The 21,854-nt window shown below is 41.5% G+C and overlaps 1 protein-coding gene across 2 annotated transcripts in view; it reads left to right on the top strand.

Annotated features, from left to right (window-relative positions):
• Nucleotides 1–21,854, top strand: part of atp1a3b (ATPase Na+/K+ transporting subunit alpha 3b) — an 87,614-nt gene that overhangs the window by 48,086 nt on the left and 17,674 nt on the right. The window contains exons 2-14 of one of the 2 annotated variants that reach the window (XM_061947592.2): nucleotides 6,276–6,356; nucleotides 6,948–7,007; nucleotides 8,235–8,438; nucleotides 8,515–8,628; nucleotides 8,771–8,905; nucleotides 9,006–9,123; nucleotides 13,021–13,289; nucleotides 16,301–16,499; nucleotides 16,581–16,825; nucleotides 16,901–17,093; nucleotides 20,718–20,893; nucleotides 20,972–21,108; nucleotides 21,180–21,330. In XM_061947592.2, coding sequence (XP_061803576.1) covers nucleotides 6,276–6,356; nucleotides 6,948–7,007; nucleotides 8,235–8,438; nucleotides 8,515–8,628; nucleotides 8,771–8,905; nucleotides 9,006–9,123; nucleotides 13,021–13,289; nucleotides 16,301–16,499; nucleotides 16,581–16,825; nucleotides 16,901–17,093; nucleotides 20,718–20,893; nucleotides 20,972–21,108; nucleotides 21,180–21,330 — 2,082 coding nt within the window. Of the gene's footprint in view, nucleotides 1–6,236; nucleotides 6,357–6,947; nucleotides 7,008–8,234; nucleotides 8,439–8,514; nucleotides 8,629–8,770; nucleotides 8,906–9,005; nucleotides 9,124–13,020; nucleotides 13,290–16,300; nucleotides 16,500–16,580; nucleotides 16,826–16,900; nucleotides 17,094–20,717; nucleotides 20,894–20,971; nucleotides 21,109–21,179; nucleotides 21,331–21,854 lie in introns of both variants that reach the window. The other variant, XM_061947584.2, reaches the window with a different exon arrangement.

Here is a 21,854-nt window from a genome sequence, read left to right as displayed (position 1 = left end):
TATCCGCGCGCTTTTTCTTCTTCTACGCGGGCGGGTGGTTGCTTACAGTAGAAGAAGAAGCGCTTCCTGTTCTATGGGGGCGGGTGCTTACCTTGGCGGTTGCTTGCATAGAAGAAGAAGCGCTTCCTGTTCTACCGGGAAAAAAGATGGCGGCTGTTTACCGAAGTTGCGAGACCGAAACTTTATGAAAATGAATCTTAATATTAATCCATATATAAAGCGCACCGGGTTATAAGGCGCACTGTCAGCTTTTGAGAAAATTTGTGGTTTTTAGGTGCGCCTTATAGTGCGGACAATACGGTAATACATTTAGTCAGGAAAGTTACAGTACTTTATTGATACATATTATTTCCGGGCTTTCGAGGGCCAAATAAAATAAAGTGGCGGGCCACATCTGGCCCCCAGGCCTTGAGTTTGATATAATTCTGCGTTTAGAATTTGCCCCAGTTGTGACGTTATTCCCAAGTGTGACGTCAGCCAATATCTCCATATGCAATATAAATGTACTCAAAGTGCTTTGGGCGAGTCTGCAATTGTAGTCCGACGTAGTCAATAAGTTCCTTTATGGTCTCTATCCTCTTGTTGTGAGGCAGACTGGCTCATACATGCGAATGCATCTTTCGCTGTTGCCATTTCTAATACAAAGTAGCGTAGAGTTCAAACGTATATCTGTCAGAAGACTCCATATGGAAGCGCTAAAAACTACAACATGGATGACGGTGAGAAGACTGAGTTGAAGTGGAGCCACGTAAATAAGACCACAAAATGGCGCATCTGAAGAGGTGGTCAGAAAGCGACTTGACTAGATAGATAGATAGTACTTTATTGATTCCTTCAGGAAAATTAAAGATGGTCTGTAAAACATAATTGATGCATACCTTTTTACCAAAGAACCACCATTACCGTATTTTCCGCACCATAAGGCGCCCTGGGTTATAAGCCGCGCCTTCAATGAACGGCATATTTCAAAACTTTGTCCACCTATAAGCCGCCCCGTGTTGTAAGCCGCATCTAACTGCGCTAAAGGAATGTCAAAAAAACAGTCAGATAGGTCAGTCAAACTTTAATAATATATTAAAAACCAGCGTGATGTGGGCGCGCATGGAGTCGTATATCAACATGGACGGAGCTGCGTGAAAAAAGCCACCCGGCCTCTTCGCGTAAACTTCCCTTAACCACTCGCTCATCTTTTCTTCATCCATCCATCCCTTCGAGTTAGCTTTTATGATGATGCCGGCTGGAAAGGTCTCTTTTGGCAAGGTCTTCCTTTTGAATATCACCATGGGTGGAAGTTTCTGGCCATTAGCATGGCAAGCTAGAACCACAGTGAAGGATGACTTCTCATTCCCTGTGGTGCGAATATTCACCGTACGTGCTCCCGTTGTATCCACAGTGCGGTTCACAGGAATATCAAAAGTCAGTGGAACCTCGTCCATGTTGATAATGTTCTCTGGCCGGATCTTTTTTTCAGCTATCTTGTTTTTACAATATGCACGGAAAGTAGCCAGCTTTTCTTGAAAGTCTTTAGGCAGTTGCTGTGAAATAGTAGTCCGTGTGCGGATGGAGAGATTGCGTCTTTTCATGAACCGGAAACCTGTCGCCATTTTGTGGTCTTTACAGATGTAAACACACAAAGGAAATGAAACGTAATATCCGCGCGCTTCTTCTTCTTCTACGCGGGCGGGTGGTTGCTTACAGTAGAAGAAGAAGCGCTTCCTGTTCTATGGGGGCGGGTGCTTACCTTGGCGGTTGCTTGCGTAGAAGAAGAAGCACTTCCTCTTCTACGGGGAAAAAAGATGGCGGCTGTTTACCGTAGTTGCGAGACCGAAACTTTATGAAAATGAATCTTAATATTAATCCATATATAAAGCGCACCGGGTTATAAGCCGCACTGTCAGCTTTTGAGTAAATTTGTGGTTTTTAGGTGCGGCTAATAGTGCGGAAAATACGATACATGTTATGTAGACCACAAGGAATTTGTTTTAAATGTAGAAAAAAATCATAATATGACGCCTTAAAGGAAAATGCAAAACATAAAACTGCTTAGCTTTTGTGTAAACTGATGTAATGGTTTTAAAAGATAAAAAACAACAAAACTATTGGGAAAAACTGCAAAAGACGTTATTAGGAAATATAGATTAGTTTGAATTATTTCATTTTTTAAAGAAAATTATTTTTTGCCTTTAGTGCAGCCTTCATAGTTCCAGCTTGTACATCGGTTCTGCATCACTACTGGAAAATGGCAGTGCACTGCTTTTGTCTTATCCACTTGTTTTTGTTTGTTTACGTGCGACACCGGTAAGCTCAAGTGTTCCTAAACTGTTTTCAAGCTCCGGATCCTTGGCACTATTGCTAGCATTAGCTGTAAAAATTCACATTAGCCAGTTTACGGAGAAATAGCTTTGGTAATGTGTGTCGTGTGGGTTCTCAAAACATTCATTCGTATCTGAATCAAGATTCATACCTGCCAACTACTCCGGTTTTTCCGTAATTAGTACGCTTTTCATCAACCTATTCCGGGTTACGGTTGCAGTGATAAAAAATACGGTTTTTCATTAATTAAAAAAAAATAAAAAAAATGTAAGTTTTATTCACGAAATCGCGTAACAACAATGACAATCGACACTGCTTCCCGTAACTTCCTATCGAGCCATTCCGAATGCCATGCGCGAGGCTATTTATAGCACCGCTGCCAAGTACGAGGCACCAGTTGCCATTGTTTCCAAACGAGCGAACGATCATGGAATCAGCCGGAGAAAAATCGCAAACGAGTCTTAAACCGAAAAGAAAACTGCAGTCATTCCGTGAAGAATATTCAAAAGCCTATCCGGGAATAATTATCCGTTCCAAAAAGGGTGAAAACTACGCGAATTGCACCTTGTGCAGACAAGATTTTTCGATCGGACACGGAGGAATTAGCGATGTAAAAGACCACGTTGGGACAAAAAAACACAAGTCTAATGCCGTTGCTAGCGATACAAGTGGAAAACTTTCAACGTTTTTCGTCGCCCAAACAGATTCTTTGGATGTGATAAATGCCGAAGTTTTATTTACGGAGGCAATAATTGAGCATGGACTTCCAATCGCACTGGCTGATCACATGGGACAGTTGTTTCGGAAAATGTTTCCCGACTCGAAAATCGCCCAAAAATATGGATGTGGTCGAACCAAAACATCAAACATTATTCAGTGTCTTGGAACAGAATCCTCAAAAAGTATCGCCGATGTCATGAAGACGGAACCATTTAGCATGTCGACTGACGGCAGCACCGATTATGACGATGTAAAACTGTACCCCATTTGTGTTCGATATTTCGATGACGACATTTGAAAAGTATTGTCAGGATAACTGGCATTAACTGTCAAAATAATGTCAAACTATTGAAGTTAGCTTACAGAATAAACATGTCAATCAACCCATATGATTTTTGCTGTAATATTTTTGTTTTGAAAAGTCACTGTGACTGATAGAAAAGTGATGGTTTTAGCAACATTTTAACCTGTCTGAATGCTAATAATCATTTTGCGTCGGGGGGCCCCTGAACCCCCCACCAGGACTTTGTCCTGGACCTACCGGGGCCTGCGGCCCCTGGACCCTGGCTACTAGGTTTTTCTGATTTCAAAAGTTGGCAGGTATGAAGATTCAATCCGATTTTAAATCGATTCAAATTTTTAAAAAAAAAATATAGATATATTTTAAGAATCAATTCTTAAAAATAAGTTTTGAAGCCATCTCAGCGCTTTCTCACTGCCCGTATAGGTCAGCAACCAACAGGAGCTTTTGTAACATGTACCGTATTTTCCGCACCATAAGCCGCCCCGTGTTATAAGCCGCGCCTTCAATGAACGGCATATTTCAAAACTTTGTCCACCTATAAGCCGCCCCGTGTTATAAGCCGCATCTAACTGCGCTAAAGGAATGTCAAAAAAACAGTCAGATAGGTCAGTCAAACTTTAATAATACATTAAAAACCAGCGTTCTAACAACTCTGTTCACTCCCAAAATGTACGGTAATGTGCAAATGTGCAATCACAAACATAGTAAAATTCAAAATAGTGCAGAGCAATAGCAATAACTTAATGTTGCTCGAACGTTAATGTCACAACACACAAAATAAACATAACACTCACTTTCTGAAGTTATTCTTCATTCATAAATCCCTCGAATTCTTCTCCTACGGTGTCCGAATTAAAAAGTTGGGCGAATTACGGGATCCAAAATGGCCGGCTCCGTCTCGTCGAAGTCATCAGAGTCAGTGTCGCTGTTGTTTTTCCAGCAGTTCCGCGAATCCTGCCTTCCGGAATGCTCGGACCACAGTTGAGACCGAAATATCCGCCCAGGCATTTACGATCCACTGGCAGATGTTGGCGTATGTCGTCCGGCGCTGTCTCCCTGTCTTAGTGAATGTGTGTTCGCCTTCGGTCATCCATTGTTCCCACGCCGTTCGCAGTCATGCTTTAAATGCCTTGTTGACACCAATATCGAGCGGTTGGAGTTCTTTGGTTAATCCACCCGGAATGACGGCGAGTGTTGTATTTGTGTGCTTCACTTGTTTTTTGACACTGTGATGTGGGCGCGCATGGAGTCGTATATCAACATGGACGGAGCTGCGTTAAAAAAGCCACCCGGCCTCTTCGCGTAAACTTCCCTTAACCACTCACTCATCTTTTCTTCATCCATCCATCCCTTCGAGTTAGCTTTTATGATGACGCCGGCTGGAAAGTTCTCTTTTGGCAAGGTCTTCCTTTTGAATATCACCATGGGTGGAAGTTTCTGGCCATTAGCATGGCAAGCTAGAACCACAGTGTGTCGCTTAGTAGGAGCCATTTTGTGGTCTTTACAGATGTAAACACACAAAGGAAATGAAACGTAATACCCGCGCGCTTTTTCTTCTATGGGGGCGGGTGCTTACCTTGGCGTAGAAGAAGAAGCACTTCCTCTTTTACGGGGAAAAAAGATGGCGGCTGTTTACCGTAGTTGCGAGACCTAAACTTTATGAAAATGAATCTTAATATTAATCCATATATAAAGCGCACCGGGTTATAAGCCGCACTGTCAGCTTTTGAGTAAATTTGTGGTTTTTAGGTGCGGCTAATAGTGCGGAAAATACGGTAACTAAATAACATATTGAAAAAATTAAGTTAAATCGAGAATTGTGTTGAATTGAGAATCGATTCTGAATCGAATCGTCACCCCGGAAATCGGAATTCAATCGTGGGTTTCTGCAGGATTCCCATCCCTAGTAGAAACACACTGTACCCGACCAAAGAAAATTGTGACTCCACTTTTCCATAATATGCAAAACTTTTTTTTTTTTTATGGCTGCAAGCCACAAATGGTACTAGTGCCGGACTTTGAACACCCCTGTGTGCTCTCAAATTGAATTAAAACATCAGCAACACTGTTCATGCTGATTAAAGAGTTCTTGTTCTAATGTGTCCATCAGGCGGGTATGTGCAGAAACTATTTGATCAATAGTAATCAAACACAACTGACCTCAGGCAAACCTTTATGTGATTTTTTTTGTACACAATAGTGTCTATTTTATCTAGTCGGGAATAATTTTGGTGATATAACCCCCAATTCCAACCCTTGATGCTGAGTGCCAAACAGGGAGGTAATGGGTCCCATTTTTATAGTCTTTGGTATGACTTGGCCGGGGTTTGAACTCACCACCTACAGATCTCAGGGCGGACACTCTAACCACAAGGCCACTGAGTAAAATCTACTTCTCAAGGCCGCTTCAAAAGGGGGTGCGTGATGTACTGTTACTTGCATGATTGATGATGTATTATCTTGGCTCGGAGAGCAAATTATTCTTTATTTAACATTTTCCTGAGACAAAGGGACACAAGCTACTATAGTGGAACCTCCAAAGTCAAATACAATCCAGTCCGTGGTGCCAGACTTCCAAAAATGGCAAAATGGCAATTTTTTTCCATTGTTTATTAACTATATAAATAACAACTCACCCTTGACAAACAGAAAGGAGTGACCCAGTAGTGTGTTTAGCGTCTTCATGTTGTGAGTACCACGTGTATATACTTGAGCACATATTTAATGTGTATGTAACTTATACTTCAATAACTTCATTGTTTCCATTTGGAAATCATCGGCTTTTGAGGCGTAATATTCCAAAATTCAAAATGTTTAATGCCTGTTTTTTGTTGACTTTGGAGGTACCACTGTATTTGTAATTGAAGGGCATGCATAAAACCTGTGTGTGTGTCTGTAGTATGGCCGGTCAGACAGTTACCGCGTTGCCACCACACAGGACAAAGATGACCGATCCCCCAAGAAGAAGAAGGGGGGGGCCACCAAGGATATGGACGACCTGAAGAAGGAAGTGCCCATTGTGAGTAGAAAGCTTCCTCTTACTCTTTCAACACTGGTGAACACAAGTGAGAAAGTGACAGATAAATGTGATATTATTAATTGTAAGATGAAAGCAGAGGGTGTGACTGACTTGTCAAACAACCTGATTGCTGTTGAAGAGTCTGTCATACAGGGTCAAAAGTTATATTTCTTTGCTGGTAAGAAACTTGATAGCAGGAAGTCCCCACACGCGGTGCGACAAACAGACCGGTTGCCATGATACTCAGATGTCCCCCAGGTGAACTGCATGCATAGAATCCATTTGTTAGAAATGACTTATTGAATGGTCATTTGTTAACAAGTTCAACACAAATTGGCAGTAATTACTTAGACTTGGAGACGGGGTAGGAATAAATAAGCTCTGCTTCTTCCTACTCCTTTTCGGACATGTTGAATTGGTAATGCATGCTCGAACAAATACAATTTATTACCGTTACAATGAAAGATTTCCAAATTAAGAAAACTGTCTTATGTTAATATGACCAACAGTTGTTCTTGCATGCACAACTGCTAACTGGTATACGCTCCTGTTAAAATATAATAATCATATGATTTTGTTTTCCTTGTACAGACGGAACACAAGATGTCCGTAGAGGAGGTATGCAGGAAATACCAGACAGACATCGTCCAGGTAAATTAATTTTCTCACAGTTGGCCACCAGGTGGTGCAATAGTACTTCTATTGCTCGCTGCCCGTCCGGTCCACACGCTTACCGTATTTTCCGCACCATAAGCCGCCCTGGGTTATAAGCCGCGCCTTCAATTAACGGCATATTTCAAAACTTTGTCCACCTATAAGCCGCCCCGTGTTATAAGCCGCATCTAACTGCGCTAAAGGGAATGTCAAAAAAACAGTCAGATAGGTCAGTCAAACTTTAATAATATATTAAAAACCAGCGTGATGTGGGCGCGCATGGAGTCGTATATCAACATGGACGGAGCTGCGTGAAAAAAGCCACCCGGCCTCTTCGCGTAAACTTCCCTTAACCACTCGCTCACCTTTTCTTCATCCATCCATCCCTTCGAGTTAGCTTTTATGATGACGCCGGCTGGAAAGGTCTCTTTTGGCAAGGTCTTCCTTTTGAATATCACCATGGGTGGAAGTTTCTGGCCATTAGCATGGCAAGCTAGAACCACAGTGAAGGATGACTTCTCATTCCCTGTGGTGCGAATATTCACCGTACGTGCTCCCGTTGTATCCACAGTGCGGTTCACAGGAATATCAAAAGTCAGTGGAACCTCGTCCATGTTGATAATGTTCTCTGGCCGGATCTTTTTTTCAGCTATCTTGTTTTTACAATATGCACGGAAAGTAGCCAGCTTTTCTTGAAAGTCTTTAGGCAGTTGCTGTGAAATAGTAGTCCGTGTGCGGATGGAGAGATTGCGTCTTTTCATGAACCGGAAACCTGTCGCTTAGTAGGAGCCATTTTGTGGTCTTTACAGATGTAAACACACAAAGGAAATGAAACGTAATATCCGCGCTCTTCTTCTTCTTCTACGGGGGCGGGTGGTTGCTTACAGTAGAAGAAGAAGCGCTTCCTCTTCTATGGGGGCGGGTGCTTACCTTGGCGGTTGCTTGCGTAGAAGAAGAAGCGCTTCCTGTTCTACGGGGAAAAAAGATGGCGGCTGTTTACCGTAGTTGCGAGACCTAAACTTTATGAAAATGAATCTTAATATTAATCCATATATAAAGCGCACCGGGTTATAAGCCGCACTGTCAGCTTTTGAGTAAATTTGTGGTTTTTAGGTGCGGCTAATAGTGCGGAAAATACGGTACACAAATCATACAAACAGTATTTGTTGTAAAATATTTAAATCCCAGAGTAACAACTGTTTTTGTTTTCTTTAATCCCTCCAGGGTCTGACCAATGCCAAGGCAGCAGAATACCTTCTCAGGGATGGCCCTAACGCGCTCACCCCGCCTCCCACAACCCCGGAGTGGGTCAAGTTCTGCCGCCAGCTCTTTGGCGGCTTCTCCATCCTGCTGTGGACCGGCGCCATCCTCTGCTTCCTGGCCTACGCCATCCAGGCCGCCACTGAAGACGACCCCGCGGGAGACAACGTAAGGAGACACGTCTCCTGCACCCCTTACCAAAATGACCACACTTTAGCCTCTAACACGTGCGATATCTGTTTAGCTGTACCTAGGTATTGTGCTCACGGCGGTCGTCGTCATTACCGGTTGCTTCTCGTATTTCCAAGAGGCCAAGAGCTCCAAAATCATGGAGTCTTTCAAGAACATGGTGCCTCAGGTAAGGCGTTCCCGCCATGTGAAAGCAGATAGCAACACACACACACACACACACACACACACACGTGTTCAACAAAACAACAGTCAATCATGCCTGCAGGGTTTAATTTGTGATGCGTTTTTTTTTCAACCATCGACCACAGCAAGCGTTGGTGATCCGAGAGGGAGAGAAGTCACAGATCAACGCTGAAGAAGTGGTGGCCGGAGATCTGATCGAAGTGAAGGGAGGAGACCGGATCCCCGCCGACGTCCGAGTGGTTTCAGCACATGGTTGCAAGGTAAAGAGGCGGGCGTGACCGACGCCAATGTGTCGTTAAACAAGACCAAACAAACTCCTAAATGTTCTTTCCTGTTTTTCCCCCTCCCTGCTGTTAATAGGTGGATAACTCCTCCCTAACTGGCGAATCAGAGCCTCAGAGCAGGTCACCTGACTGTACTCATGACAACCCCTTGGAGACCCGAAATGTGGCATTCTTCTCCACCAACTGTGTGGAAGGTGTGTTCTCCTTAACTATTTTGCAAACTTTGCAACTTTTTTCTAAAAGACAATACTTTGTTGACAACAATAGTGTTTACTATTCCCTGTCCATGTTTATTCGGGATTCTACCTACTGTACAGGTAAAAGCCAGTAAATTAGAATATTTTGAAAAACTTGATTTATTTCAGTAATTGCACTCAAAAGGTGTAACTTGTACATTATATTTATTCATTGCACACAGACTGATGCATTCAAATGTTTATTTCATTTAATTTTGATGATTTGAAGTGGCAACAAATGAAAATCCAAAATTCCGTGTGTCACAAAATTAGAATATTGTGTAAGGCTAATACAAAAAAGGGATTTTTAGAAATGTTGGCCAACTGAAAAGTATGAAAATGAAAAATATGAGCATGTACAATACTCAATACTTGGTTGGAGCTCCTTTTGCCTCAATTACTGCGTTAATGCGGCGTGGCATGGAGTCGATGAGTTTCTGGCACTGCTCAGGTGTTATGAGAGCCCAGGTTGCTCTGATAGTGGCCTTCAACTCTTCTGCGTTTTTGGGTCTGGCATTCTGCATCTTCCTTTTCACAATACCCCACAGATTTTCTATGGGGCCAAGGTCAGGGGAGTTGGCGGGCCAATTTAGAACAGAAATACCATGGTCCGTAAACCAGGCACGGGTAGATTTTGCGCTGTGTGCAGGCGCCAAGTCCTGTTGGAACTTGAAATCTCCATCTCCATAGAGCAGGTCAGCAGCAGGAAGCATGAAGTGCTCTAAAACTTGCTGGTAGACGGCTGCGTTGACCCTGGATCTCAGGAAACAGAGTGGACCGACACCAGCTGGACTGCTGCTGAGTGGTCCAAAGTCATGTTTTCTGACGAAAGCAAATTTTGCATTTCCTTTGGAAATCGAGGTCCCAGAGTCTGGAGGAAGACAGGAGAGGCACAGGATCCACGTTGCCTGAAGTCTAGTGTAAAGTTTCCACCATCAGTGATGGTTTGGGGTGCCATGTCATCTGCTGGTGTCGGTCCACTCTGTTTCCTGAGATCCAGGGTCAACGCAGCCGTCTACCAGCAAGTTTTAGAGCACTCCATGCTTCCTGCTGCTGACCTGCTCTATGGAGATGGAGATTTCAAGTTCCAACAGGACTTGGCGTCTGCACACAGCGCAAAATCTACCCGTGCCTGGTTTACGGACCATGGTATTTCTGTTCTAAATTGGCCCGCCAACTCCCCTGACCTTAGCCCCATAGAAAATCTGTGGGGTATTGTGAAAAGGAAGATGCAGAATGCCAGACCCAAAAACGCAGAAGAGTTGAAGGCCACTATCAGAGCAACCTGGGCTCTCATAACACCTGAGCAGTGCCAGAAACTCATCGACTCCATGCCACGCCGCATTAACGCAGTAATTGAGGCAAAAGGAGCTCCAACCAAGTATTGAGTATTGTACATGCTCATATTTTTCATTTTCATACTTTTCAGTTGGCCAACATTTCTAAAAATCCCTTTTTTGTATTAGCCTTAAGTAATATTCTAATTTTGTGACACACGGAATTTTGGATTTTCATTTGTTGCCACTTCAAATCATCAAAATTAAATGAAATAAACATTTGAATGCATCAGTCTGTGTGCAATGAATAAATATAATGTACAAGTTACACCTTTTGAATGCAATTACTGAAATAAATCAAGTTTTTCAAAATATTCTAATTTACTGGCTTTTACCTGTATATGGTCGCTTAGTGGTCAAACATCTTTATAATCAACATTTCCTCAAAGGTGCGCGCCTGCGTAATTGCGCACTGCTCATGCGTCATCTGTGCACAGCATCTCTATGCCACGCACAAAATAAAATCCAATCTTTTTATTTTATTTTATTTTATTATTTTATTTTTTTTGTCCTGTCCAGCTTCTCAGACAAATCATATAGTTGATGTAGATGTCCATATCGACTGTTCAGATTTACTTTACAAAAGAGAAGTGTAGGATACTTCTCTTGTTGCCTTATTTGTATTTGACTTTATTAAATGTATTTATATTATCATTTGGTGCAGCCGGGCCGGAGCAGGAGGGGATAGAAAGAGGAAAAAAAGGAAGACAGAGAGGGAAATTGTGGGGACAAGAGGGGGATTAGACAGAGAGACAAAAACAACAACAGCAAACACAACAACAACAATAGACAATAGAGCAACATCAGCAAATACGATATGTACAAATATGATGGTAAGAGTGATAGCAAAGAAGCAGTTAGCGAAATAAATAATAATACAGAAATGACAATGAGCATTACCGCATTTTTCGGACTATAAGTCGCAGGTTTTTTCATAGTTTGGCCGGGGGTGCGACTTATACTCAGGAGCGACTTATGTGTGAAATTATTAACACATTAACATAAAATATCAAATAATATTATTGATCTCATTCACGTAAGAGACTAGACGCATAAGATTTCATCGGATTTAGCGATTAGGAGTGACAGATTGTTAGGTAAACGTATAGCATGTTCTATATGTTATAGTTATTTGAATGACTCTTATATATGTTATATATATTTCTTATATATGTTACGTTAACATACCAGGCACGTTCTCAGTTGGTTATTTATGCCTCATATAACGTACACTTATTCAGCCTGTTGTTCACTATTCTTTATTTATTTTTATTTATTTATTTATTTTATTCTTTATCTATTTTATTTTTGCCTTTCAAATGTCTATTCTTGGTGTTGGCTTTTATCAAATAAATTTCCCCCAAAAATGCGACTTATACTCCAGTGCGACTTATATATGTTTTTTTCCTTCTTTATTATGCATTTTCGGCCGGTGCGACTTATACTCCGGAGCGACTTATACTCAGAAAAATACGGTATTACACTACAAATGGAGCAATACAAATACCAATAGAAATAGCGCTATTGATAATGAACAATACCAATAATTTACCTTTATTAATATAAATAAAATCCAATCTAAACTCGAAACTGTCATGACTAGGACTATGGCTTGATTTGTTCTCCCGAGGTGCAAGTGAATTGGACTGGTCAAGGCTTGAAGGTGGGTACATGATTTATTTAAACTATCAAAAAAAGAATAAACGAAAAGCGCGCACAGGGGCGGAGGTATAAACTTGACTAACGAAAACAAAAGACTTGCACGAGGGCAAAAAACTATGGACAACAAAAAAAACACTAACTGTGGCAATAATAAACAAACTTACTTGGCATGGACATGAAGTGCGCAGAGGTGGACAGAGTGTGACAGGGGGCATAAATGCGGGGATGTCGTCAGGACGAACAACAGAAAATGAATGAACTTAAATACTATGGACATGATTAGTGAAAGCAGGTGCGTGACTCAAAACGTGAAACAGGTGCGTGACGTGACAGGTGAAAACTAATGGTTGCTATGGTGACAAACAAGAGTGCACAATGAGTCCAAACGTGGAACAGGTGAAACTAATGGGTAATCATGCAAACAAGACAAGGGAGTGAAAAGCCAGAAACTAAACAAAACATGACTAAGACAAAACATGATTACACAGACATGACAGAAACAAAATAAATACATAACTATTTGTTCTGTAGAATTTTGCGATGCAACTCTGAGTGACAGAGCTCACAACCAAATGAATGAACCTTGTGATTTGATACTTTGGCATTGTTTAACATAAGTATCCAACAATGGAACAATATTAGTAAGTCAGAAAAGACGAACATCATCCTAGGTCCTTTTTAAAAACCTTCAACATGTTGCTATTTCCGACTGATGCATTCAATGTGGTAGGGTTTTTGCATTTCCTGCTGTACTCTTTTGAAGTGTTGATTCAAGTTGAGCTAGTAGTACTGTGCCGTGGGGAAAAAAAAGTGTAAATGAAATGAACTACTCTTTCCTTTCATTCCCCGAAACCAGGCACAGCTCGTGGAATCGTCATCTGCACCGGAGACCGTACCGTCATGGGTCGCATTGCTACTCTGACCTCTGGCCTGGAGACAGGCAAAACACCCATTGCCAAGGAGATCGAGCACTTCATCCACATCATCACCGGTGTGGCTGTCTTCCTGGGCGTCAGCTTTTTCGTCCTGGCCCTAATCTTGGGCTACTCCTGGCTGGAGGCTGTCATCTTCCTCATTGGTATCATTGTGGCTAATGTGCCTGAAGGCCTGCTGGCTACTGTCACTGTAAGTAGGAATCATCCCGCTGTCGTTTAAAGGGAAACTGCACCTTTTTTTTGGAATTTTGCCTTTCATTCACAATCCTTGTGAGATAAGCACACATATGTTTTTATTTTAATACATTCTAACTTTCTTTCTTTAGTTTATTTCGAACATGAACACACTTACAGCATAATACATCACACAATTTCATATAATTTCGCTTTACATCATGTCCGAAAAGGAGTAGGAAGAAGCAAAGACTATTTTATCCTACCCCTTTCCCACTTCAGAGCGTTTACAAATATATACCGTATTTTCCGCACCATAAGGCGCCCTGGGTTATAAGCCGCGCCTTCAATGAACGGCATATTTCAAAACTTTGTCCACCTATAAGCCGCCCCGTGTTGTAAGCCGCATCTAACTGCGCTAAAGGAATGTCAAAAAAACAGTCAGATAGGTCAGTCAAACTTTAATAATATATTAAAACCAGCGTGATGTGAGCGCGCATGGAATCGTATATCAACATGGACGGAGCTGCGTGAAAAAAGCCACCCGGCCTCTTCGCGTAAATTTAAACTTACCTTAACCACTCGCTCATCTTTTCTTCATCCATCCCTTCGAGTTAGCTTTTATGATGACGCCGGCTGGAAAGGTCTCTTTTGGCAAGGTCTTCCTTTTGAATATCACCATGGGTGGAAGTTTCTGGCCATTAGCATGGCAAGCTAGAACCACAGTGAAGGATGACTTCTCATTCCCTGTGGTGCGAATATTCACCGTACGTGCTCCCGTTGTATCCACAGTGCGGTTCACAGGAATATCAAAAGTCAGTGGAACCTCGTCCGTCCATGTTGATAATGTTCTCTGGCCGGATCTTTTTTTCAGCTATCTTGTTTTTACAATATGCACGGAAAGTAGCCAGCTTTTCTTGAAAGTCTTTAGGCAGTTGCTGTGAAATAGTCATCCGTGTGCGGATGGAGAGATTGCGTCTTTTCATGAACCGGATCCCTGTCGTTTAGTAGGAGCCATTTTGTGGTCTTTACAGATGTAAACACACAAAGGAAATGAAACGTACGGTGATATCCGCGCGCTTTTTCTTCTTCTACGCGGGCGGGTGGTTGCTTACAGTAGAAGAAGAAGCGCTTCCTGTTCTATGGGGGCGGGTGCTTACCTTGGCGGTTGCTTGCGTAGAAGAAGAAGCGCTTCCTGTTCTACCGGGAAAAAAGATGGCGGCTGTTTACCGAAGTTGCGAGACCGAAACTTTATGAAAATGAATCGTAATATTTATCCATATATAAAGCGCACCGGGTTAAAAGCCGCACTGTCAGCTTTTGAGAAAATTTGTGGTTTTTAGGTGCGGCTAATAGTGCGGAAAATACGGTACTTGGAGAGTCCAGCTTTTTCCCGAGGTGGTACTTATTGAAAAAAGTTTAAAAACCACTCATCTAGAATTAGTTAGCTCTTATAATCCTAATGTCGCTAATACTTGGCTATTATGCTGGTCACGACATGTAACTGGATTTATGTTGGCATTTTTTGGGGGTTTTTAGTGGGTTATATGAACGCAATAGAGGACTGCCATTACCTGCATTGTTTGTTACCTCATACTGGCCGTATATTACCAGAGGTGGGTAGAGTAGCCAGAATTGGTACTCAAGTAAGAGTACTGTTACTTTAGAGATTTAATACTCAAGTAAAAGTAAGGAGTAGTCACCCAAATATTTACTTGAGTAAAAGTAAAAAGTATGTTGTGAAAAAACTACTCAAGTACTGAGTAACTAATGAGTAACATACACACACACATATATATATATATATATATATATATATATATATATATATATATATATATATATATATATATATATATATATATACACATACATACATACATACATTGATATATACAGTATGTAATTTATATTTATTTATTTTGCCGTTTTTGTTTACATGTTAAAGGTGTTTTAATGAATATACATGCATGTTTAACACATATAGATTCCTTTCTTTCATGAAGACAAGAATATAAGTTGGTGTATTACCTGATTCTGATGACTTGCATTGATTGGAATCAGACAGTAGTGATGATAACGTCCACATTTTCGAATGGAAGAGAAAAAAAAGTCTTCCTTTCTGTCTAATACCACATGAAAGTGGTTGATTTTTGGCATCTTATTTGCCCAGCTTCCATATTCGTTTCTATACACTTTACAAGAAATACATTGGCGGCAAACTCCGTAGCTTGCTAGCTTGTTTGCGCTGGCTTTCGGAGACTCTTATTTTGAAAGCGCAGGCGCGATGGAGCGGCACTTTTATTGTGAAGACAGGAACTGTGCAGTCAGTCTTTAGGCTTTTGACGGGAAGTACGGTTGAAATAAAAAAAGGGTCTTTTTTCCTTCACATTTTTGATTGATTGATTGGAACTTTTATTAGTAGATTGCACAGTACAGTACATATTCCGTACAACTGACCACTAAATGGTAACACCCGAATAAGTTTTTCAACTTGTTTAAGTCAGGTCATGTGACCGCCTGGCTCTGTTTGATTGGTCCAACGTCACCAGTGACTGCATCTGATTGGTGGAACGGAGTGAACGTCACCAGTGACTGTATTTGTTGAAACGCAGGCACTATGAAGGTCTGTCTGACAGACCAAAACAAACAAAGCGTGCATTAACAGATCGATAAAAATTAGTAGCGAGCTGAATGTAGATAAAAGTAGCGGAGTAAAAGTAGCGTTTCTTCTCTATAAATATACTCAAGTAAAAGTAAAAGTATGTTGCATTAAAACTACTCTTAGAAGTACAATTTATCCCAAAAGTTACTCAAGTAGATGTAACGGAGTAAATGTAGCGCGTTACTACCCACCTCTGTATATTACAAATTAGAATGCATAGAAAAAGATATGTGATGACATATATTTGACATAGGGATTATGAATAATAGGCAAAATTCCCCAAAAAGTACAGTTTTCTTCCCCCCAAAAAGTGCAGTTCCCTTTAAAGCTTGAAATGAGTCTGATCCAAGTGATGTGTTTAGGTGTGTCTGACCCTAACTGCCAAGCGTATGGCAAAAAAGAACTGCTTGGTGAAGAATTTGGAGGCTGTGGAGACTCTGGGCTCCACCTCCACCATCTGCTCTGACAAAACAGGCACGCTGACCCAGAACAGGATGACCGTGGCCCACATGTGGTTCGACAACCAGATCCACGAGGCCGACACCACAGAGGACCAATCTGGTCAGTGTGGAGAAGGTCGACGGGGGTCCAGGCGCCGCTGCTGCACGACAAATTAATTCACGACGTTACTTCCTCCTCCAGGTGCCTCGTTCGACAAGAGCTCCGTGACATGGCAGACTCTGGCCCGTATCGCCGCTCTGTGCAACCGCGCTCAGTTCAAGGCGGGACAAGACTCGGTGGCCATCCTCAAACGCGACGTGGCGGGAGACGCCTCGGAGTCGGCCTTGCTTAAGTGCATCGAGCTGTCCTGCGGCTCGGTCAGGCAGATGAGGGAAAAGAACAAGAAGGTGGCCGAGATCCCCTTTAACTCCACCAACAAATACCAAGTAAGTCAAACTGTTGATGTTACACCCCTAAATGCAAGGTTTCATCATCATCCTAATGAACTTGTTCTCCTTTAGCTCTCAGTGCATGAAACAGAAGACCTAAATGACAACCGCTACCTGCTGGTGATGAAGGGAGCCCCCGAGAGGATCCTGGACCGCTGCTCCACAATCATGGTGCAGGGCAAAGAGCAGCCTATGGATGAGGAGTTAAAGGAGGCCTTTCAGAATGCTTACATGGAGCTGGGAGGACTTGGAGAGAGAGTACTGGGTAAGGATCCAACTATGTGGAAAATAGAAAAATAAAAAAAACTCCACGATACCAAAATATTTTGGTAAATATTATTGGATTATATGTTATATGTATTATTTGTATTTTTTTTGTCAATTTTCAATAACATTTATTTGACCACCATTGAGATTAAAAATCGCTTTAGCAAGAGTGTCCTGGCCAAGAGGTTGCAGCATAACCATAACAATTAGTCAGCAATGATAAAAACACATTCTTTCACTTCCTCACAGATGAAGCGAACAAATACAAACGCAGTAAAAGAAGGTTAATTAACACAATTGCAGATAAAAAAAAAATGACTGATTGATGATAGTATGACATTTCTTCCTCATGGATTCAATGTCACCTCATCATACTTTGTTATGGCACTTACCGGTACATACATTCCCAAAATAATTACAATAGCAGGATGTCTGTTGGGATACATTGTGGTCATCTATAGTCATGCAATTCTAGTTTTATTGACTTCAATAGCTACAAAATATAATTCAATGTGACACTTGATTACTTCTGCATCTTATAGCTGGGTAAACCCCTCAATAGTGTCTATTTAAGGTAGTGCCACATGTTTTATTTTGAATATATTTACTTATTTTTATCCTTAAAGTATTTAATAAATAATGTGTTTTTAAAACATATTAGCATATTTTTTGATTCCGCACTTAATTACTCTTACATACTATAGCTGGGTAAATCCCTCAAAAGTGTCTATTCAAGGTAGTGCCACATGTTTTATTTTGAATATTATTTACTTTTTATTCTTAAAAGTATTTAAAAAAATTAAACATAGAAGCCTATTGTTTAATTCCACACTTATTTACTCCTACATATTATTGCTGGGTAAATCCCTCAAAAGTATGCCACATTTTTTATTTAAAATGTTTTATGAAATGTTATATTTTTATTTTATTTAAAAAAATAAAGGTTTTAATCATAACGATGTAATAACTTAAAAACTGTTTGTAAATTCCACACTCAGTTACTCCTACAAATATTAAAATGTTGTACGTGTTTATTCTTAAACATAGCAAATATCAAAAATTAAATGTTTAAAACAAAAAAGTTGCGTTTAATTCCTCACTTAAGTTTTCCAAATAATTACAATTTTAATTAAATTATTATTATAATATTTTTTATTTATAGATATATTTTATTTTACCATATTTCCCAGATAATAAGCCGCACCCACTAAATTTTAGAAGAAGAAACATATTTTTCCATATATTAGCTGCACCAGACAACAAGCTGAAGATATGTACCTTGTGAATAGTTATTTACGCAGGACATTAATGTCAATGTTTATTTACAAACCTTAATTGTCTGTAAGACGGCAGTAAAACAACTGATCAAACAAAACAGAAGTCATCGTCATGGGCCCACGAGCTGTGGAAACTACCTGTCCAATCAGCTAAACTGATTCAATAACTCCACGGTGACATCTTGGTGAATTTACTGAGGAATTTGTGAAAACAGAACAATACAAACCAGGGACGAGGGTTGCAAATTACCGTATTTTCCGCACCATAAGGCGCCCTGGGTTATAAGCCGCGCCTTCAATGAACGGCATATTTCAAAACTTTGTCCACCTATAAGCCGCCCCGTGTTATAAGCCGCATCTAACTGCGCTAAAGGAATGTCAAAAAAACAGTCAGATAGGTCAGTCAAACTTTAATAATATATTAAAAACCAGCATGATGTGGGCGCGCATGGAGTCGTATATCAACATGGACGGAGCTGCGTGAAAAAAGCCACCCGGCCTCTTCGCGTAAACTTACCTTAACCACTCGCTCATCTTTTCTTCATCCATCCATCCCTTCGAGTTAGCTTTTATGATGACGTCGGCTGGAAAGGTCTCTTTTGGCAAGGTCTTCCTTTTGAATATCACCATGGGTGGAAGTTTCTGGCCATTAGCATGGCAAGCTAGAACCACAGTGAAGGATGACTTCTCATTCCCTGTGGTGCGAATATTCACCGTACGTGCTCCCGTTGTATCCACAGTGCGGTTCACAGGAATATCAAAAGTCAGTGGAACCTCGTCCATGTTGATAATGTTCTCTGGCCGGATCTTTTTTTCAGCTATCTTGTTTTTACAATATGCACGGAAAGTAGCCAGCTTTTTTTGAAAGTCTTTAGGCAGTTGCTGTGAAATAGTAGTCCGTGTGCGGATGGAGAGATTGCGTCTTTTCATGAACCGGAAACCTGTCGCTTGGTAAGGGGCCATTTTGTGGTCTTTACAGATGTAAACACACAAAGGAAATGAAACGTAATATCCGCGCTCTTCTTCTTCTTCTACGCGGGCGGGTGGTTGCTTACAGTAGAAGAAGAAGCGCTTCCTGTTCTATGGGGGCGGGTGCTTACCTTGGCGGTTGCTTGCGTAGAAGAAGAAGCACTTCCTCTTCTACGGGGAAAAAAGATGGCGGCTGTTTACCGTAGTTGCGAGACCGAAACTTTATGAAAATGAATCTTAATATCAATCCATATATAAAGCGCACCGGGTTATAAGCCGCACTGTCAGCTTTTGAGTAAATGTGTGGTTTTTAGGTGCGGCTAATAGTGCGGAAAATACGGTAGCCTGTGGCTAGAAGTCTTATGTACTGTGACATCGGTTACCTATGGGTAGCAACGTTTAATTGTACTGTCCCCGTCAAATAAAAAAAATTAAAAATGCCATTGTAAGTTAAAAATACTAACAAAGACACTTGTTAACGTGTTAGCATAATAGCTAATGCTAACAATGCTAGCTTCATTACATTATGATAGCACGTACAAATATGCATGAAAACACTCCTATAGGCATCACGCATGGGACGGTTTTGTAAGTATAACAAATTTTGGTTGTACTGTAAAAATTAAAACGTAAGAGTAGAAACGCTGTGGACAATTTTAAGACGGAACATCACTTGTACTTCCGGTTGAAAGCTTTAAACATCAGGAAACACTTTAAAGGTTCACCCAGCAGCACCAGCAGTGCGCATTCTTGTCCAAAAGATGACACTGTAGCACAAACAATAACACACCTATTCAGTGTGTTTGCTTGTTTTGTTTTAAATCTATTTACAATTTGGGCGGGGCAGCACGGTGACTGCGTGGGCTCCCTATGGGTACTCCGGCTTCCTCCCACCTCCAAAGACATGCACCTGGGGATAGGTTGATTGGCAACACTAAATTGGCCCTAGTGTGTGAATGTGAGTGTGAATGTTGTCTGTCTATCTGTGTTGTCCAGGGTGAACACCCCGCCTTTCGCCCATGTGCAGCTGGGGTAGACTCCAGCACCCTCATGACCCTGAGAAGGACAAGCGGTAGAAACAGGATGGATGGACATTCAGGCCATAAATTAGCCAGACCGATTAATAAGCAGCAGGGTTCAAGGCATAGGAAAAGAAGTAGGGGCTTATAGTCCTGAATGTTTGCTAAATATAATAAAACATTTTGTTGTTACTAAATATAAAAAGTATTTAAAAATACAGGTTTTAATACATATTACAATGTTTAATTCCACTAAAGTATCTATGGTACTGACAAATGTTAACAAGTGTCCACATTTTATTTAAACGATGAATACAATTGTATACATATACATATAATGCTTGTTTTTCCCTCCAGGCTTTTGCCACCTGATGCTCCCAGAGGACCAATACCCAAAAGGCTTTGCCTTCGACACGGATGACGTCAACTTCCAGACGGACAACCTTTGCTTCATTGGCCTCATGTCCATGATCGACCCTCCTCGTGCCGCCGTGCCTGACGCTGTTGGCAAATGTCGCTCTGCTGGTATCAAGGTGAGCATTTTCAACCCAAACAAAGCTAAAGTCTCCGCACGTGAAGCATAGTTTCTTTATGGCGTTTGCTCATTTTAGGTCATCATGGTCACTGGAGATCATCCGATCACAGCCAAAGCCATCGCCAAAGGTGTGGGCATCATCTCTGAGGGCAACGAGACAGTTGAGGACATTGCTGCTCGTCTCAACATCCCCGTCAGCCAAGTCAATCCCAGGTAAGTCAAACTACTCTTTAGTTTGTGCAAATTCTTTAAAACACCAATAACACTTCTGTCGCTACTTGCAGGGATGCCAAGGCTTGTGTGATCCACGGCACCGACCTGAAGGACCTTTCCCAGGATCAGATGGACGACATTTTGAGGAACCACACTGAAATTGTCTTCGCCAGGACTTCGCCTCAGCAGAAACTGATCATTGTGGAGGGTTGCCAGAGACAGGTTTGGATCAAATTACCGTATTTTCCGCACCATAAGGCGCCCTGGGTTATAAGCCGCGCCTTCAATGAACGGCATATTTCAAAACTTTGTCCACCTATAAGCCGCCCCGTGTTGTAAGCCGCATCTAACTGCGCTAAAGGAATGTCAAAAAAACAGTCAAATAGGTCAGTCAAACTTTAATAATATATTAAAACCAGCGTGATGTGGGCGCGCACGGAGTCGTATATCAACATGGACGAAGCTGCGTGAAAAAAGCCACCCGGCCTCTTCGCGTAAACTTAAACTTACCTTAACCACTCGCTCATCTTTTCTTCATCCATCCCTTCGAGTTAGCTTTTATGATGACGCCGGCTGGAAAGGTCTCTTTTGGCAAGGTCTTCCTTTTGAATATCACCATGGGTGGAAGTTTCTGGCCATTAGCATGGCAAGCTAGAACCACAGTGAAGGATGACTTCTCATTCCCTGTGGTGCGAATATTCACCGTACGTGCTCCCGTTGTATCCACAGTGCGGTTCACAGGAATA

The sequence above is a fragment of the Nerophis lumbriciformis genome, linkage group LG04 (genome assembly GCF_033978685.3).
Source record: "Nerophis lumbriciformis linkage group LG04, RoL_Nlum_v2.1, whole genome shotgun sequence".
Taxonomy (NCBI): domain Eukaryota; kingdom Metazoa; phylum Chordata; class Actinopteri; order Syngnathiformes; family Syngnathidae; genus Nerophis; species Nerophis lumbriciformis.
Note: the sequence above shows the minus strand (reverse complement) of the source record. Positions and strands in the feature narration are given on the sequence as shown.